At 45.6% G+C, this 19,297-nt stretch overlaps 1 protein-coding gene across 4 annotated transcripts in view; it reads right to left on the bottom strand.

Moving 5' to 3' along the window:
* The window catches only part of dna2 (DNA replication helicase/nuclease 2), a 130,648-nt gene that overhangs the window by 103,875 nt on the left and 7,476 nt on the right, over positions 1 to 19,297 (bottom strand). For all 4 annotated transcript variants that reach the window (XR_010977040.1, XM_068052385.1, XM_068052384.1 and 1 more), the window contains exons 3-4: positions 7,409 to 7,576; positions 5,236 to 5,419 (exon numbers count right to left, since the gene is read on the bottom strand). Coding sequence is in view for 3 of the 4 variants with exons in the window: in XM_068052385.1 (XP_067908486.1) it covers positions 5,236 to 5,419; positions 7,409 to 7,576 (352 nt within the window). In the remaining variant the exon portion in view is untranslated. The remainder of the gene's footprint in view (positions 1 to 5,235; positions 5,420 to 7,408; positions 7,577 to 19,297) is intronic.

Genomic DNA, 19,297 nt, shown 5'->3' with positions numbered 1-19,297 from the left:
TCAACATATTCAACATATGTGGGAGGTGGAATATTTGGCTGACCTGCTGTGGGTTGATATCGGAGTCTTGTTTTGGCAACATTCAAGGACAGGCCAAGTCTCTTGTATGCAGAACTGGTGCAGAGGGCACAACAACACTGCAGTCATCTGCAAACTGTAGAACATATATGTCTATGGTGGTCAGTTTAGTTTTGGCATGGAGGTGACTGAGATTGAAGAGCTTTCCATCTAGGCCGTATTTATTACTCACACCAGAGGGCAGCTGATCTTTCACGAGATACAAAGCCACTGTTCGATTGATTATAAATAGTACAGGGGCTATCACACAGCCTTTCTTGACCCCAGTATGGATTTTGGAAGCATCTGTTTCAGATCTCCCACTTAAGACTGTTGCAGTCATATCATAATGGAACAATTGCAAGATTGTGAAGAAGTTTCTTGGACAACCAAATCTTTGGAGCTCAATCCACAGAGCCTTGCTATTTACGGAGTCAAATGCTTTGGTCAGGTCAATGAATGCAATGAAGAGTTTCTGGTGTAGTTCTCGACATTTTTCCTGGATTTGGCAGGCAACAAAGACCATGTCGGAGGTGACCCAGTCTAGATCCTACGTAACTGCAAACAGCAGCTCAGTGATGACTTTCTAATCTTGGGATAAATTTATCAAAACAGGGTGTGTCCCCTAGGGTTGGGAATTTCTAAAATCTGCATTAGTGTCCAAGATGTGGAAGCATGGGGAAAGAGATAGTGTCCAAGGGTTGGGAATTTTTAGAAACATGGATATAGTGTCAAAGAATTCAGAGAATGGGTAATTCATGGTAACAGGGATAGTGTCCGGGGGTTGGGAGAATCAGGAATTTACAGAAACGGGGTAGGGTCCAACAGTTTGCAGAATGGAGAATTTTTCAAAAAAGGGATTGTGCCTAATGGTTCACAGATGTAAACTTATAGAAAAGGAATAGTGGCCATGGTTGGAAAAATCAGGAATTTTCAGACAGGGATAGCTTCTGAGGGTTGGAAATTTATAGAAACAGATAGTGACTGAGGATTGAGGAAATGGGGAATTTATAGAAACAAGGATAGCTTCCGAGGGTTCAGAGAACAGTAAATTTATAGAAACAGGGATAGTGTCAGAGAGTTCATAGATGGAAAGTTGTAGAAACAGGGATAATCATAGAGTCATACAGCATAGAAACAGGCCCTTCGGCCCTACGCGTCCATGCCGACCATAATGCCTATCAAAACTAATCCCACCTGCCTGCATTAACTCCATATCCCTCTATGCCTTGCTCATTCAAGTACCCGTCCAGATGCCTCTTAAATGTCGCTACTGTTCCTGTCTCCAGCACCTCCTCAGGCAGCTCATTCGAGATACCCACTATTCTTTGTGTGAAAAATGTACCCCTTTGATCCCATTTAAACCTCCTCCCTCTCACCTTAAATCTATGCCCTCTAGTTTTAGTCATCCCTACCATGGGAAATAGACTCTGGCTATCTACCCTATCTATGCCTCTCATAATTCTATATACCTTTATCATGTCCCCCCTCAGCCTCCTTCGCTCCAGGGAAAACAGACCCAGCCTATCCAATCTCTTTTTATAACTCAAGCCCTCCAAACCAGACAACATCCTTGTGAATCTTTTCTGCACCCTCTCTAGCTTAATCACATCTTTCCTGTAGTGCGGCGACCAGAACTGCACACAGTACTCCAAATGCGGCCTAACCAACGTTATGTACAACTGTAACATGACGTCCCAACTCTTGTACTCAATGCCTTGGCTGATGAAGGCAAGCATGCCATACGCCTTCTTCACCACCCTGTCTACCTGTGTTGCCACTTTCAGGGAACTATGTACTTGCACCCTAAGGTCTTTCTGCTCAACAACACCCCCCCAGGGCCCTGCCATTCACTGTATATTACCTGCCCTGGTTTAACTTCCCAAAATGCATCACTTCACACTTGTCTGCGTTAAATTCCATTTGCCACTCCCTTGCCCACTTTCCCAGTTGATCTATATCCTGTTGTAACCTTAGACAACCTTCTTCACTGTCCGCTATACCACCAATTTTGGTGTCATCTGCAAACTTACTAATCATGCCCCTTACATTCACATCCAAGTCATTAATATTTATGACAAACAACAGAGGGCCCAGCACCGATCCCTGCAGCACACCACTGGTCACTGGCCTCCAATCTGAAAAACAACCCTCCACTACCACCCTCTGCCTCCTATCACCAAGCCAATTTTGTATCCAGTTTGCTAGCTCACCCTGGATCCCATGTGATCGAACCTTGTGGACCAGCCTACCATGCGGGACCTTGTCAAAGGCCTTGCTAAAGTCCATGTAGCCAACGTCCATCGCCCTGCCCTCGTCAATCGCCTTGGTCACCTCCTCGAAAAACTCAACCAAATTCGTGAGACATGATTTCCCATGCACAAAGCCATGCTGACTATCCCTAATCAGACCATGCCTTTCCAGAAGCATATAAATCCTGTCTCTCCGAATCCCTTCCAATAACTTTCCCACTACTGATGTCAGGATCACCTGCCTGTCGTTCTCTGGCTTATCCCTGCTGCCCTTCTTAAATAAAGGCACAACATTAGCTATCCTCCAGTCTTCTGGTACTTCACCCGTGGCAAACGATGATACAAAAATCTGTGCCAGGGCCCCAGCAATCTCATCCCTTGCTTCCCATAGCATCCTAGGATACAAGTGGTCAGGCCCTGGGGATTTATCCAACTTAATGCTTTTCAAAACCTCCAACACCACCTCCTTTGTAATGTTGATATGCTCCAGGATATTGGTGTTCCCTCCCTTGAACTCACTAGCTTCCATGACCTTCTCCACGGTAAATACGGACGAGAAATATTCATTTTAGACCTCGCCCATTTCCCGTGGCTCCACACATAGATTGCTACACTGATCCTCAAGGGGACCTACTCTCTCCCTAGCTACCCTTTTACTCTTAATATACTTATAGAATATACTTATAGACACTGAACACAAAAGTCCGAGTGTATCAAGCCTGTGTCCTCAGTACCTTGCTCTATGGCAGCGAGGCCTGGACAACGTATGTCAGCCAAGAGCGACGTCTCAATTCATTCCATCTTCTCTGCCTCCGGAGAATACTTGGCATCAGGTGGCAGGACCGTATCTCCAACACAGAAGTCCTCGAGGCGGCCAACATCCCCAGCTTATACACACTACTGAGTCAGCGGCGCTTGAGATGGCTTGGCCATGTGAGCCACATGGAAGATGGCAGGATCCCCAAAGACACATTGTACAGCGAGCTCGCCACTGGTAACAGACCCACCGGCCGTCCATGTCTCCGCTTTAAAGACGTCTGCAAACGCGACATGAAGTCCTGTGACATTGATCACAAGTCGTGGGAGTCAGTTGCCAGCGTTCGCCAGAGCTGGCGGGCAGCCATATAGGCGGGGCTAAAGTGTGGCGAGTCGAAGAGACTTAGCAGTTGGCAGGAAAAAAGACAAAAGCGCAAGGGGAGAGCCAACTGTGTAACAGCCCCGACAAACAAATTTTTCTGCAGCACCCGTGGAACAGCCTGTCACTCTAGAATTGGCCTTTATAGCCACTCCATACACCACTGACCACCTCCAGGCGCTTACCCATTGTCTCTCGAGATAAGGAGGCCAAAGAAGAAGACTTATAGAATCAGATAGTGCTTATAGATAGTGTTCAAGAGTGGGAAATTTACAGGAATGGCGATAGTATTCAAGGATTAGAGTGGAGAAATTATAAAACAATGGTTCGGACAATGCTGAATTTATAGAAAAATTGATAGCGTCCGAGGTTGAGAGATGGAAATTTATAGAAATTGGACTGTGTCCAAAATTAGGAGAATGTGTAATTCTCAAAACAGGGAGGGTCTGAGGATTCAGAAATGGAAATTTGTAGAATCAGAAATAGTGTCTGAGAGTTGGGAAAATGGCGACTTTATACAAACAGGGATAGTGTCTGACCATTGGATGTATGCAGAATTTATAGAGCCAGGGACAGTGCCCGCAGATTAAGAGATGGAAATTTACAGAACCTGGGATACTAAGCGTGAGTTGGGTGACTATGGAATTTATAGAAACAGGGAGTATGTCCGAGGGTTGAGGCAGGAATTTATAGAACAGGAATAGGGGCTGAGGATTGGGAGAATGAGCAACTTATAAAAACAGGGAGATGGTCCCAATATTCGTAGCAACAGGGAGAGCGTCTCAGGATTGAGGTGGAATTTTATAGAAATAGATAGGGTCCAAGCCTTGGGAGAATGGGGTACTTATGGAAACAGGGATACTATCCGATGGGTGGGCAGTTATAGAAACAGGGATAGTGTATGAAAGCTGCGGGAATGGGAAAGTCATAGAAACAGGAAGCATCTGAAGCTGGGACTAGTGAAAATTTCTAGAAACAGAGATAGTAACCGAGGGTTGGGAAAACGCATTTATTGCCCATACCCAATTGTCCTCGAGAAGGTGATGGAAGATGGTGGTGAGCCGCCTTCTTGAACGGCTATAGTCCATGCGCTGTAGGTACACCTACAGTGCTATTAGGAGAGATTTTGACTCAGTGGCAGTGAAGTAACGATAATAGTCAGGATGGTGTGTGGCTTGGAGGGGAACTTGCAGGAGGTGGTGTTACCATGCATCTGCTGCTCTTGTCCTTCTAGGTCGTAGAGGTCACGGGTTTGGAAGGTGCTGTCGAAGGAGCCTTGGTGAGTTGCTATAGTGCATCTTGTAGAAGGTACACACTGCCGCCACTGTGCATTGGTGATGGAGGGAGTGAATGTTGAAGGTGATGGATGGGGTGCCAATCAAGTGGGCTGCTTTGTCCTGGATGGTGTCAAGCTTGAGTGTTGTTGGAGCTGCACCCATCCAGACAAGTGGACAGTATTTCATCATGCTCCTGTGCTTTGTCGATGGTGGACAGGCTTTGGGTAGTCAGGAGGTGAGTTACTCATCGCAGAATTCCCAGCCTCTGACTTGCTCTTGTAGCCACAGTATTATATGGCTGGTCCAGTTCAATTTCTGGTCAATGGTAGCCCATTGGGGGATTTCAGCTATGGCAATACCATTGAATGTGGGATTTGTAGCAGGGATTGTGTCCAAGGGTTGGGATAATGATGTGTGCTGGGTGTAACTGAAGTGTACAAAACTGCAGTAATGGTAATAAAGCTGGCTATTCATTGGACACTTTCTCAGAAGGATACAGGTTTGTAAATCTCACCTTAAATCTCTCTTTCAGCACAGCCCTGCGCATGCACCGGATGCTGTTTGCAACGCTAGTTCCAGAAATAAGATGGTCTGGGCTCACAACCAGGTACCCAGCTTCTCTGCTTATTATCCAGGTGTCCAAATGCTTCTCGCCTTCGACATGAACTGTATCTCCGACTTTGACTTCAACAGTATCCCTGAAATGGATTACATAGTGTCTCAAAGTATATTTAAATTCATTCAACTGCTGCAACAATTTATATTTCTATTGTGCCTTTAATTTAATAAAACATCCCAATGCACTTCACAGGAGTGCTATAAAGCAAAATTAAATACCTAGCCACAAAAGATGACTCCCGAAAGCCTGTCCACCATCTACAAAGCACAAGTCAGGAGTGTGATGCAATACTCTCCACTTGCCTGGATGGGTGCAGTTCAAACAACACTCAAGAAGCTCGACACCATCCAGGACGAAGCAGCCCACTTATATAGCAACCCATCCACCACCTTACACATTCATTCCCTCAACCACCGACGCAGAGTGGCAGCAGGGGGTATCATATACAATTTGCAACTTACTATGCCTCCTTCGATAGCAGCTTCCAAACCTGCGACCTCTACCACCTAGAAGGACAAGGGCAGTAGACGCGTGGGAACACCACCATCCACAAGTTACCCTCCATCCTGACTTTGAAATATAGAGCTGCTCCTTCACTATCGCCGAATCAAAATCCTGGAACTCCCTCCCTAACAGCACTGCGGGTGTGCCCACACCAGATGAACTGCAGCGTTTCAAGAAGGCAACTCACCATCACCATCTAAAGGACAATTAGGGATGGACAACAAATGCTGGCTTGAGCTATAACTGACACAAGTCCCACTCAAAGCTCTCAGAGCACCTCAGACTGCGAGTAAATACGACTTTACCAGTGTCACTCAAAGAAACCCACAACAAAGCAATAACCTGGTTCCATTCTTAAACTGCTTTAACTCTTCCCTTCACACCCCCAACCTTACCAATCCTACTTTGACAACACTCAAAAGGGAGTGAGAGGAATAAAATATGTTTCCTGTAGTACATCTTGTCTTATTCGTATCACCCTTTTCCCAAGAACTGTGGACAGAATGATATAGATTCAAAGTGATTTATGTAAAATGAAATAAATGCAGATAAAGGCAGTTGGACGTACAGCACTTTGAACATGTGTGAACACTGAAAGATAGCTGGGCTCTGGGGATGACCATGGTAATAATCTAAGACACAGATCTGCATTCTATGTAGTGTAATGTGCACATCTGCAACAGCGACCCATGTGCAAAGCATTTCTTGGGTTGTGGCTTGCCATCATGCGTAGTGAATCCTTTCTCACTTACACCACAGCTAGTTTTTGTGTTTTAGATTTAGATTTAGAGATACAGCACTGAAACAGGCCCTTCGGCCCACCGAGTCTGTGCCGACCATTAACCACCCATTTATACTAATCCTACACTAATCCCCTATTCCTACCACATCCTCACCTGTTGTTGGACCTCAGGTTTATCACTCAACATTTGAGCATTGGTTTGTGGAACTTTTACCACACTACATATACTCGGCGACTCGCTCTTTTCTGATCTCGATAACCTTTAGCTAGCCAGTAACAGCTTTGTTTAAAATCTGATCATGTGTCCAAGTGGTGTCTCATAGTGAGAATGTCATTTTTTTATACTCCTGGGCTGCATAGGTGTTTACCTCAGGGTTACTTACAAAATTCAAATCACTATGAATTCTCACCTATCCAGAGATGCTGATAACATTTCGGTTTTCACATTCATGATTCATCCACCAATGAAGTAAAAGCACCAGTCCTTTTCCAAGTCTCCAGGTCCACAGAATTCAAGCAGAACAAACCAGCAAACTCCCAACAGCACAAACACCATTGCCCAGGGCTGAGTGCCCATTGCCCAGAGTGAACTGCCCATGGCAGGCTGCGAGGGCCAGGGACTGTTGATACCAGTGATCTCCTGCACGGAATAGCCTAATATCCACTCAGGACTCCCACCATAGCAAGTGAGCAGCATGGGACAAAGAGAAGCAGAGCCCCAAGTGCAACACCGACCATGTCAGTGGTTTCAGCAAGTCCTCTGCAGAGCAGGACACAGACAATCTTCATGTACACAAAAGCACAAATGCTGCAGCTCCTTACCAGTCATCTTTCAGAACACACCGCTCTGTACCACTGCTGCTGCCCGGTTGGCTTGCTCTAATGGTCAAGTGTTTCTCTGGATCACCACTGGGACTGAGAACTTCATTCACTGTCACCACTTGGTACCGGCCCCTGCAGACTGTTGCACCATCACCTAAAATCTTCATACTGAAGACGGAAATAAAAAGAAAGATAATTGTGCACAGTTTTAATCACACTGGTGCAAAATATCACCCAATTCCACACATTGTGATCAGTCATCGTACTAGAACAGAAATCAGAACAGCAGCTCTCTCAATGATCTACCGGGTAAATACACCATACAGTGTAACAAAGACAAAGAACCCAAGATCCAACCCCAGACGGTGCTGAGTAAGACCATATGTTGGCTACTGCAACAGCTCTGGGCTAGGATGTTAAGGATCCCATTCCAGATCAGTATCCAGTGAGCCCTGATGGGCAGGACACACGTGCGGTCGAAGCTGTGACATCACCAAATCTGCCTGGCAGCTTGGCAGGATACTGCTAAATATGTGCAGCCCAAGGTAGCCAAACAGTATAAGAATAGAGCCTGCCCCCTGCAACAAAGTTAGAGGCCTCTCAGGGCAGTGGGAAGTCTATTTACCATAACCGTGATCCACGAAAGATAACAAGTTGGATCAACTTGAATGGGAATTTGGGATGCAAACAGATTGCATTAATTGTTCGCCATTTCACGTAATACTGTAGAAGAGTTATATAAAAATAGTCAAGGTATGTTAAAACTTGTTGAAACCCACTTGGGCCTGAATCATGTGGGGATACTGTGAGGGATTAACAGCCCTTCGTTGTGACCATATCCACAGAAAATCTGCTAACAATTACAAAATGTGACTGCCAGTCAAAACACCTACTTTACTCTCTCAGCATCTTTCAGTCTCCCCAGGGCTCTCACCTCCAGTATACCCAGCCTCTGAATTTGGGAGTGCTCAGCCTCCACTCCTCCAGCACAAGCTGAATCGGGAATATTGCCCAATGTTATCAGTTACACAGCAGACATCTGGCAAACGTGCCATCCTTTACATGAGACATTAAACCAAGGTCCTGTCTGCCCTCTCAGATGGATGCCCTATTGCACTGCTCGAAGAAGGGGAGTTTTCCCTTGTGCCCTGGCCAATATTCATTCTTCAACCAAATACAGAAAAGAAACAAAGTGATTCCTGACAACGCAGCGGCCCGCTGATGTCAGAGTGCGCTAAGTGTGCACATGCACAGCTACATCTTGCCAGGACTAAGTGGCACGTGCGCGGGATGACATCATCGCGCAGCGTCAACGTCATCGCGTATCCATGCCTGGTCCATCTTCATGCATAGGCGATAACATGCCATCGGGTATCCAGTCCCCCACTCGGCTGGAGGAAGCGGTTGAATGGGAGACTTTGAGGCTGGAGCTCTCCCCGCTCAGCAACTCGCTCCAGGCCTCGCTGCTGCTCCCCACCCCCCGGCCGACTGTTCCTCGCTTCGCGGCACACCGCTCTCCGGCCACTCGTTGATGCCTGCCTAAACTAAAACCTTCTGCAGTTCCAGGAACCGTATCCCTCTATTCCCATCCTATTCATGTATTTGTCAAGATGCCTCTTAAACGTCGCTATCGTACCTGCTTCCACCACCTCCCCTGGCAGCAAGTTCCAGGCACTCACCACCCTCTGTGTAAAGAACTTGCCTCGCACAGCCCCTCTAAACTTTGCCCCTCGCACCTTAAACCTATGTCCCCTAGTAACTGATTCTTCCACCCTGGGAAAAAGCTTCTGACTATCCACTCTGCCCATGCCGCTCATAACTTTGTAAACCTCTATCATGTCGCCCCTCCACCTCCATCGTTCCAGTGAAAACAGTCCGAGTTTTTCCAACCTCTCCTCATAGCTAATGCCCTCCAGACCAGGCAACATCCTGGTAAACCTCCTCTGTACCCTCTCCAAAGCCTCCACGTCCTTCTGGTAGTGTGGCGAACAGAATTGCACGCAATATTCTAAGTGTGGCCTAACTAAGGTTCTGTACAGCTGCAGCATGACTTGCCAATTTTTATACTCTATGCCCCGACCGATGAAGGCAAGCATGCCGTATGCCTTCTTGACTACCTTATCCACCTGCGTTGCCACTTTCAGTGACCTGTACGCCCAGATCTCTCTGCCTGTCAATACTCCTAACGGTTCTGCCATTTACTGTATACTTCCCACCTGTATTAAACCTTCCAAAATGCATTACCTCACATTTGTCCGGATTAAACTCCATCTGCCATTTCTCCGCCCAAGTCTCCAACTGATCTATATCCTGCTGTATCCTCTGACAATCCTCATCAGTATCCACAACTCCACCAACCTTTGTGTCGTCCGCAAACTTACTAATCAGACCAGCTACATTTTCCTCCAAATCATTTATATATACTACAAAGAGCAAAGGTCCCAGCACTGATCCCTGCGTAACACCACTGGTCACATCCCTCCATTCAGAAAAGCACCCTTCCACTGCTACCCTCTGTCTTCTATGACCGAGCCAGTTCTGTATTCATCTTGCCAGCTCATCTCTGATCCCGTGTGACTTCACCTTTTGTACCAGTCTGCCATGAGGGACCTTGTCAAAGGCTTTACTGAAGTCCATATAGATAACATCCACTGCCCTTCCTTCATCAATCATTTTTGTCACTTCTTCAAAAAACTCAATCAAATTAGTGAGACACGACCTCCCCTTCACAAAACCATGCTGCCTCTCGCTAATAAGTTCATTTGTTTCCAAATGGGAGTAAATCCTGTCCTGAAGAATCCTCTCTAATAATTTCCCTACCACTGATGTAAGGCTCACCGGCCTATAATTTCCTGGATTATCCTTGCTACCCTTCTTAAACAAAGGAATAGCATTGGCTATTCTCCAATCCTCTGGGACCTCACCTGTAGCCAATGAGGATACAAAGATTTCTGTCAAGGCCCCAGCAATTTCTTCCCTTGCCTCCCTCAGTATTCTAGGGTAGATCCCATCAGGCCCTGGGGACTTATCTATCTTAATGCTTTGCAAGACACCCAACACCTCCTCCTTTTTGATAATGAGATGACTGAGACTATCTACACTCCCTTCCCTAGGCTCATCATCCACCAAGTCCTTCTCTTTGGTGAATACTGATGCAAAGTACTCATTAGTACCTCGCCCATTTCCTCTGGCTCCACACATAGATTCCCTTCTCTGTCCTTGAGTGGTCCAACCCTTTCCCTGTTTACCCTCTTGCTCTTTATGTATGTATAAAAAGCCTTGGGATTCTCCTTAATCCTGTTTGCCGGTTACTTTTCATGACCCCTTTTAGCCCTCCTGACTCCTTGCTTAAGCTCCTTCCTACTTTCTTTATATTCCTCAAGGGATTCGTCTGTTCCTAGCCTTCCAGCCCTTACGAATGCTTCCTTTTTATTTTTGACTAGACATCCCACGTTATCCAAGGTTCCCAAAACTTGCCAAACGTATCCTTCTTCCTCACAGGAACATGCCGGTCCTGGATTCTAATCAACTGACGTTTGAAAGAATCCCACATGTCAGATGTTGATTTACCCTCAAACAGCCGCCCCCAATCTAAATTCTTCAGTTCCTGCCTAATATTGTTATAATTAGCCTTCCCCCAATTTAGCACCTTCACCCAAGGACTACTCTTATCCTTATCCACAAGTACCTTAAAACTTATGGAATTATGGTCACTGTTCCCGAAATGCTCCCTTACTGAAACTTCTACCACCTGGCCGGGCTCATTCTCCAATACCAGGTCCAGTACGGCCCCACCCCTAGTTGGACTATCTACATATTGTTTCAAGAAGCCCTCCTGGATGCTCCTTACAAATTCTGCCCCATCCAAGCCCCTAGCACTAAGTGAGTCCCAGTCAATATGGGGGAAGTTAAAATCACCCACCACTACAACCCTGTTACCTTTACATCTTTCCAAAATCTGTCTACATATCTGCTCCTCTACCTCCCGCTGGCTGTTGGGAGGCCTGTAGAAAACCCCCAACATCGTGACTGCACCCTTCCTATTCCTGAGCTCCAGTCATATTGCCTCGCTGCACGACCCCTCCGAGGTGTCCTCCCGCAGTCCAGCTGTGATATTCTCCTTAACAAGTAATGCAACTCCCCCACCCCTTTTACATCCCCCTCTATCCCGCCTGAAGCTTCTAAATCCTTTAACATTTAGCTGCCAATCCTGTCCTTCCCTCAACCAAGTCTCTGTAATAGCAACATCATAGTTCCTGCATTTGCACTGCACCACCTAGTGGTTGTGTTGTCAGCAAACGCAGCCTAAAAGATGATGATGATCCGGTCGTACCATTGCTGTTTATGGGAGTCATCCTGTGCACAAATTGGCTACTATGCTTCCTCCATTACAACAATGACTACACTTCATTGGCTGCAAAGCACTTCCATATGTATGGAGGTTCTGACAGGCGCTATATAAATGCATATTTTTCTCTTTGTGTGGCAGAAGGATGGGCAGAAGGCAATATCTCATACCATACCAACTGAACCCTGGAAATTCCACAAAGACCACCGCCCTCCAAACCACATCACCCTCTCCAGGGCACTCAGTGACGGGCCGGAGCCTCCCTCCCCAGCACTGTGCAGTCGAGTACAGTCCCTCTGCTCCTGCACCCCCTTTAGAATTGTACCCTTTAATTTATATTGCCTCTCCTTATTCTTCCAACCTAAATGAATCACTTCACACTTCTCTGCATTAAGTTTCATCTGTTACTTGTTAGCCATTCCAGTCTGTCTATGTCCTCTTGAAGTCTATCACTATCCTCCTAACAGCTCACAATACTTCCAAGTTTTGTGTCATCCACAAATTTTCAAATTGTACACCCAAGTCTAGGTCATCAATATACATCAAAAAAGGAGGGGTCGGAACACTGACCTCTGTGGAACCCCACAGTATACCTTCCACCAGTCGGAAAAACAACCGTTCACAGCTGCTCTGTTTCCTGCCACTCAATGTTCCCCTACCGACACTTGATCCACTTAACCAACCTCATTCCCCAGAACCTGATCCAGCAATATCTCCTTCCTTGTTGGACTGGAAACATACTGATGTAGTAAATTCTCCTGAACACACTCCAGAAACTCTTGCCCCTCTCTGCCCTTTACATTAATGCTATTCCAGTCTATATTAGGTGGTCTATATTATTAACATCGAAGTCCATTGGGAAGAACCAATGCATCGAGGTGACAGTTACTGTGAATTCATTGAAAACCAATCAGCTCTGCTTACAAAGACAGCAGGACAATTCAATGAAAGTCTGAAGTATTTGGGGCATTTCTGTGATGTGCATACAAAATATACCGCCATGATCAATTCCTGGTCTGGGCCTTTGCAGTTCCACTCCATACCCCTTGCCTTGGGGATGGAAAACTCAATCAGGAGTCATGTTCCTGACTCATGTTCAGTAATCCATCCTGGAAAGTGTATGTTGGATAGGATCAGGCTTAGCTCTGAAGCAGTCCAGTTGAATAGCCTGCCACAGAGGGAGTGTAATAGAGGTTCACCAGACTAACCCCTGGGATGGCGGGATTGTCTTATGAACATACAAATTAGGAGCAGGAGTAGGCCACTCAGCCCTTCAAGCCTGCTCCGTCATTCAATAGTTCATGGCTAAACTGATTACTCCACATTTCCACCTACCCCCGATAACCTTCCACCCCCTTGATCATCAAGAATCCATCTATCTATCTCTACCTTAAAAAGACTCTGCTTCCACCCCCTTTTGAGTAAGAGAACTCCAAAGACACATGACCCTCACAGAAAAAAACATTTCTCATCTCTGACTTAAATGGACGACCCCTTATTTTTAAACAGTGACCCCTAGTTCTAGATTCTCCCACAAGAGGAAACATCCTTTCCACATCCACCCTGGCACGACCCCTCAGGATCTTATATGTTTCAATCAAGTCACTTCTTACTCTTCTAAATTCCAGCAGATAAAAGCCGAGATGTCCAATCTTTCCTCGTAAGATAGCCTGCCCATTCCAAGTATTAGTCTAGTAAGCCTTCTCTGTACTGCCTCCAATGCATTTACATCCTTCCTTAAATAAGGAGACCAGATTGTACTCCAGATGTGGTCTCACCAATGCCCTGTATTGCTGTATAACTTCCCTACTTTTGTATTAAATTCCCCTCACGATAAATGATAACGTTCTATTAGCTTTCCTAATTACGTACTGTACCTGCAAATTAACCTTTTGCAATTCATGCACTAGGACACCCAGATCCCTCTGCATCCTCTCGCCATTTAGGTAATATACTTATGTGCAACATAATGTGCAACAGCCCCGACAAACAAATTTCTCTGCAGCACCTGTGGAAGAGCCTGTCACTCCAGAATTGGCCTTTATAGCCACTCCAGGCGCTGCTTCACAAACCACTGACCACCTCCAGGCGCGTATCCATTGTCTCTCGAGATAAGGAGGCCCAAAAGAAAAGAAGACTTTTTTATTCTTTCTGCCAAAGTGGACAATTTCACACTTTCCCACATTATACTCCATTTGCCAGGACTTTGCCCACTCACTTAACCTATCTATATCCCATTGCAGCCTCCTTATGTCCTCTTCACAAGTTTCTTTCCTACCTATCTTTGTGCCATCAGCAAATTTAGCAACCATACCTTTGGTCCCTTCATCTAAGTCATTTATATAAATTGTAAAAAGTTGAGGCCCCAGCACAGATCTCTGTGGCACATCACTCGTTACATCTTGCCAACCAGAAAATGACCCATTTATGCCTACACTCTCTCTCTCTCTCTCTCTCTCTCTCTCTCCTGTTCGCCAGCCAATCTTCGATCCATGCCAATATGTTACCCTCTACATCATGAACTTTTATTTTCTGCAATAACCTTTGATGTGGCACCTTATCAAATGCCTTCTGGAATTCTAAGTACAATATATCCACCGGTTCCCCTTTATCCACAGCACATGTAACTCCCTCAAAGAGCTCCAATAAATTGGTTAAACACGATTTCCCTTTCACAAAACCATGCTGACTCTGCTTGATTACCTTCAATTTTTCTAAATGCCCTGCTATAACGTCTTTAGTAATAGCTTCTAACATTTTTGACAGATGTTAAGCTAACTGGCCTGCAGTTTCCAGCTTTCTGTCTCCCTCCCTTTTTGAATAAAGGAGTTACATTCCCTATTTTCCAATTGAACGGAACCTTCCCCGAATCTAGGAAATTTTGGAAAATTAAAACTCACGCATCAACTATCTCACCAGCCTCTTCTTTTAACACCCTAGGATGAAGCCCATCAGGATCCAGGGACTTGACAACCCGCAGCTCCAACAATTTGTTCAGTAACACTTACCTGGTGATTGCAATTTTCTTGGGTTCCTCCCTCCCTTCCATTTCCTGACTTACAGCTAATACTGGGATGTTACTTGTTTCCTCAATAGTGAAGACCGATGCAAAATATCTGTTCAATTCATCTGCCATCTCTTTATTATTGATTATTAATTCCCCAGACTCACTTTCTATAGGACCAATGCTCACTTTGTTAAGTCTTTTCTTTTTAAAATATCTATAGAAACTCTTACTATCTGTCTTTATTTTTCTAGCTAGCTTTCTCTCGTACTCTAATTTTACCTTATCAATCTTTTAGTCATTCTTTGCTGTTTTTTATATTCTGTCTAATCTTCTGACTTGCCTCCCATCTTTGCGCAATTATAGGCTTTTTCTTTGTCTGATACTATCTTTAACTGTAAATCCCCTTAAATGTTTGCCACTGCATCTCTATTGACCTAACCCTTAACCTGATTTGCCAGTTCACTTTAGTTAGCTCTGCTTTCATGCCCTCATAATAGCCCTTATTTAAGTTTAAAATACTAGTCTTGGACCCACTCTTCTCTCCCTCAAAATGAATATAAAATTCAATCATATTATGATCGCTGCTACCTCGGGGCGCCTTAACTATGAGGTCATTAATTAATCCCATCTCATTGCACAATACCAAGTCTAGTGTAGCCTGCTCTCTGGTTGACCCTAGAATATATTGTTCCAAGAAATTATCCCGAAAACATTCTATGTACTCCTCATCTGGGCTACCTCAACCCATCTGATTTTTCCAATCTATAAGTAGGTTAAAATCCCTCATAATTATTGCTGTATCTTTCTGACAAGCTGCCATTATTTCTTCCTTTGTACCCTGTCCTACAGTGTGGTTAATGTTAGGTGGCCTGTACACCACTCCCACAAGTGACTTCTTGCCTTTATGATTTCTCATCTCTACTCAAACTGTTTCTACATCCTGGTTTCCTGAACTTAGGTCATCCCTCTCCATTGCGCTAATACCATCATTAATTAACAGAGCTACCCCTCCACCTTTTCCTAGCTTCCGAAATGTCATGTACCCTTCAATATTCAGGTCCCAATCTATGTCGTCTTGCAACCATGTGTCTGTAATGGCCATCAGATCATATTATTAATTTCTATTTGCGCTCTCAGTTCATCCGTTTTGTTTCGAATGGTACGTGCATTCAGATACAGAGCCTTTAATTTTGTCCTTTTCGTATTTTTGTAACCTCGAGCCTTATCTGTTGATTTATTCTTAGATTTGTACGCTCTGTCCCTTCCTGTCACAATCATTTCCCGTATTAATACCTTACTCTCTTGCCTTGTCTCTGCTCGATTTACCATATCTTCCAGAATTTGATCCCTTGTCCCCACTATTTAGTTTAAAACCCTCTCCCCCACACAGTTGTGCGACTCGCTACAACACCAGCCCCAGCGCAGTTCAGGTATAGATTGTCCCAAAGGTACAGCCACCACTTTCCCCAGCACTGGTGCCAGTGCCCCACGAGCCGGGACCCATTTCTACCACACCAGTCTTTGAGCCACGCATTCATTTCTCCAATCTTATTAGCCCTATGCCAATTTGTAAGTGGCTCAGGTAATAATCTCTGGATTACCACCTTTGAGGTTCTGCTTCTTAATTTGGCGTGCAGTTCCTCATTCTATGCGGAACCTCTTTCCTTGTCCTGCCTAGGTCGTCGGTACCTACATGGACCACGACGACTGGATCCTCCCCCTCCCACTGTAAGTTCCTCTCCAGCCCTGAGCAGATGTCCCAAACCCTGGTACCAAGCAGGCAACACAGTCGCCTGGACTCTCGCTCTTTGCTGCAGAGAACAGCGTCAATCCCCCTAACCACACTGTCCCCTACCACCACTACATTCCTTTTCTCTCCCTCCTCTTGAATGGCTTCCTGCACCATAGTGCCATGGTCAGGTTGTTCATCCATCCTGCATCCACCACTCACATCCAAACAAGCTGAAAGAACCTCAAACCTGTTGGACAATTGCAAAGGCTGAGGCTCCTGCACTTCTCCTCTCCGAGTCCCCTTACCTGCCTCAGCTGCAACCACACTCTCTAGTCCCTGACCACTGCCCAAATCAGAAGACCCTATCCTAAGGGGTGTGACCGCCTCTTGGTACAAAATGTCCAGGTAGCTTTCCCCCTCCCTGATGCTTCGCAGTGTCTGCAGCTCGGCCTCCAGTTCAATGATTCTGAGCCGAAGCTCTTCGAGCTGCAAACATTTACTGCAGACGTGTTTGCCGTGAATTACACTGGCATCCAGGAGCTCCCACACGCTGCAGCTATGACCTCTCCTGCCATCCTTAATGTGTTTTAATTAACTACTTAATTATTTTATTTTCCTTTTTTTATATATTTTATTAAGCTTACCACTAGTTTCTTTACTATTTATATATGAGTATATTACTATACTATATATGAGGAGAGATTAAGGAAACTGAGCCTGTATTCTCTACAGTTGCAAAGAATGAGAGGTGATCTCATTGAAACTTACAAAATTCTTACAAGGGCGTTACAGGGTGGATGTAGATAGGATGTTTCCCGTGGCTGGTGAGTCCAGAACCAAAGGACATAGTCCCAGAATAAGAGGTAGGCCATTTAAGACTGAGATGAGGAGGAATTCCTTCACTCAGAGGTGGTGAATCTTTAGAATTCTCTACCGCAGAGGGCTGTGGAAATCAATCATTGAGCGTGCTCAAAAAAGAAATCGATAGATATCCGGATACAAATGACATTAAGGGATATGGGGATAGTGTGGGAAAGTGGAGTTGAGGTAGATGATCAGCCATGATCTAACTGAATGGTGGAGCAGGCTTGATGGGCTAAATGGCCTACTCTTGTTCCTATGTTCCACTCAGTGTCATGTTGTGTGTGTAAAGAATGCCTGCTTGGAACTGCAGCCCACATTGAAACCAACAGTACAGTGTGTGGTAGCCTTGAGGAAAGCGAATAGGATTTTCGGCTGTTTAGTCAGAGGGGTAGAGGAAAACCTCAAGATAATAATTAATTCGTCGGTTCAAGGCACTGGTACCCCACACCAGAGTCCTGAATAAATTCTGGACACTGATACCCCAGACCAGAACCCTGAACAAATTCTGGACACTGATACCCCACACCAGAACCCTGAACAAATTCTGGACACTGGTACCTGACACCAGAACCCTGAACAAATTCTGGACACTGGTACCCCACACCAGAACCCTGAACAAATTCTGGACACTGGTACCCCACACCAGAACCCTGAATAAATTCTGGACACTGGTACCCCACACCAGAACCCTGAATAAATTCTGGACACTGGTACCCCACACCAGAACCCTGAATAAATTCTGGACACTGGTACCCCACACCAGAACCCTGAACAAATTCTGGACACTGATACCCCACACCAGAACCCTGAATAAATTCTGGACACTGGTACCCCACACCAGAACCCTGAATAAATTCTGGACACTGGTACCCCACACCAGAACCCTGAATCAATTCTGGACACTGGTACCCTACACCGGAGCCCTGAATAAATTCTGGAATTCTGGACACTGGTACCCCACACCGGAGCTCTGAATAAATTCTGGACACTGGTACCCCACACCGGAACCCTGAATAAATTCTGGACACTGGTACCCCACACCAGAGTCCTGAATAAATTCTGGACACTGGTACCCCACACCAGAGTCCTGAATAAATTCTGGACACTGGTACCCCACACCAGAGTCCTGAATAAATTCTGGACACTGGTACCCCACACCAGAGTCCTGAATAAATTCTGGACACTGGTACCCCACACCAGAACCCTGAACAAATTCTGGACACTGATACCCCACACCAGAACCCTGAACAAATTCTGGACACTGGTACCCCACACCAGAGTCCTGAATAAATTCTGGACACTGATACCCCACACCAGAACCCTGAATAAATTCTGGACACTGGTACCCCACACCGGAGCCCTGAATAAATTCTGGACACTGGTACCCCACACCGGAGCCCTGAATCAATTCTGGACACTGGTACCCTACACCGGAGCCCTGAATAAATGCTGGACACTGGTACCCCCACAGGAGGATCTCTGTATATAATTGTGGGCACTGGTACCCCACACACGACAGAATTGTTACAGTGCAGAAGGCGGCCATTCAGCCCATCCTGTCCACTCCAGTTCTCTGAATGAGCAAGTCACCCAATTCCTTCCCCCCTCCTTCTCAAGATAACCCTGTACGTTCTTCCTTTTCAGATAACAGTCGAATTCCCTTTTGAAAGCCTCGATTGAACCTGCCACCCCAACACTCTCAGGCAGCTCGCTCCTGAACCTAAACACTTGCTGAGTGAAAATCTTTTCCTCATGTCGCTTTTGCTTCTTTTGCCAATCACTTTAACTCCGTGCCCTCTCGTTCTCCATCCATTCATGATTGGGTACAGTTTTTCTATATCCACTCTGTCCAGACCTCTCATGATTTTGAATACCTCTATCAAATCACGGAATCGTTACAGTGCAAGAGGCTATTTAGCCCATCGTGTCTGCATCAGC

The sequence above is a fragment of the Heterodontus francisci genome, chromosome 20 (genome assembly GCF_036365525.1).
Source record: "Heterodontus francisci isolate sHetFra1 chromosome 20, sHetFra1.hap1, whole genome shotgun sequence".
In the NCBI taxonomy this organism is placed as follows: Eukaryota; Metazoa; Chordata; class Chondrichthyes; order Heterodontiformes; family Heterodontidae; genus Heterodontus; species Heterodontus francisci.
Note: the sequence above shows the minus strand (reverse complement) of the source record. Positions and strands in the feature narration are given on the sequence as shown.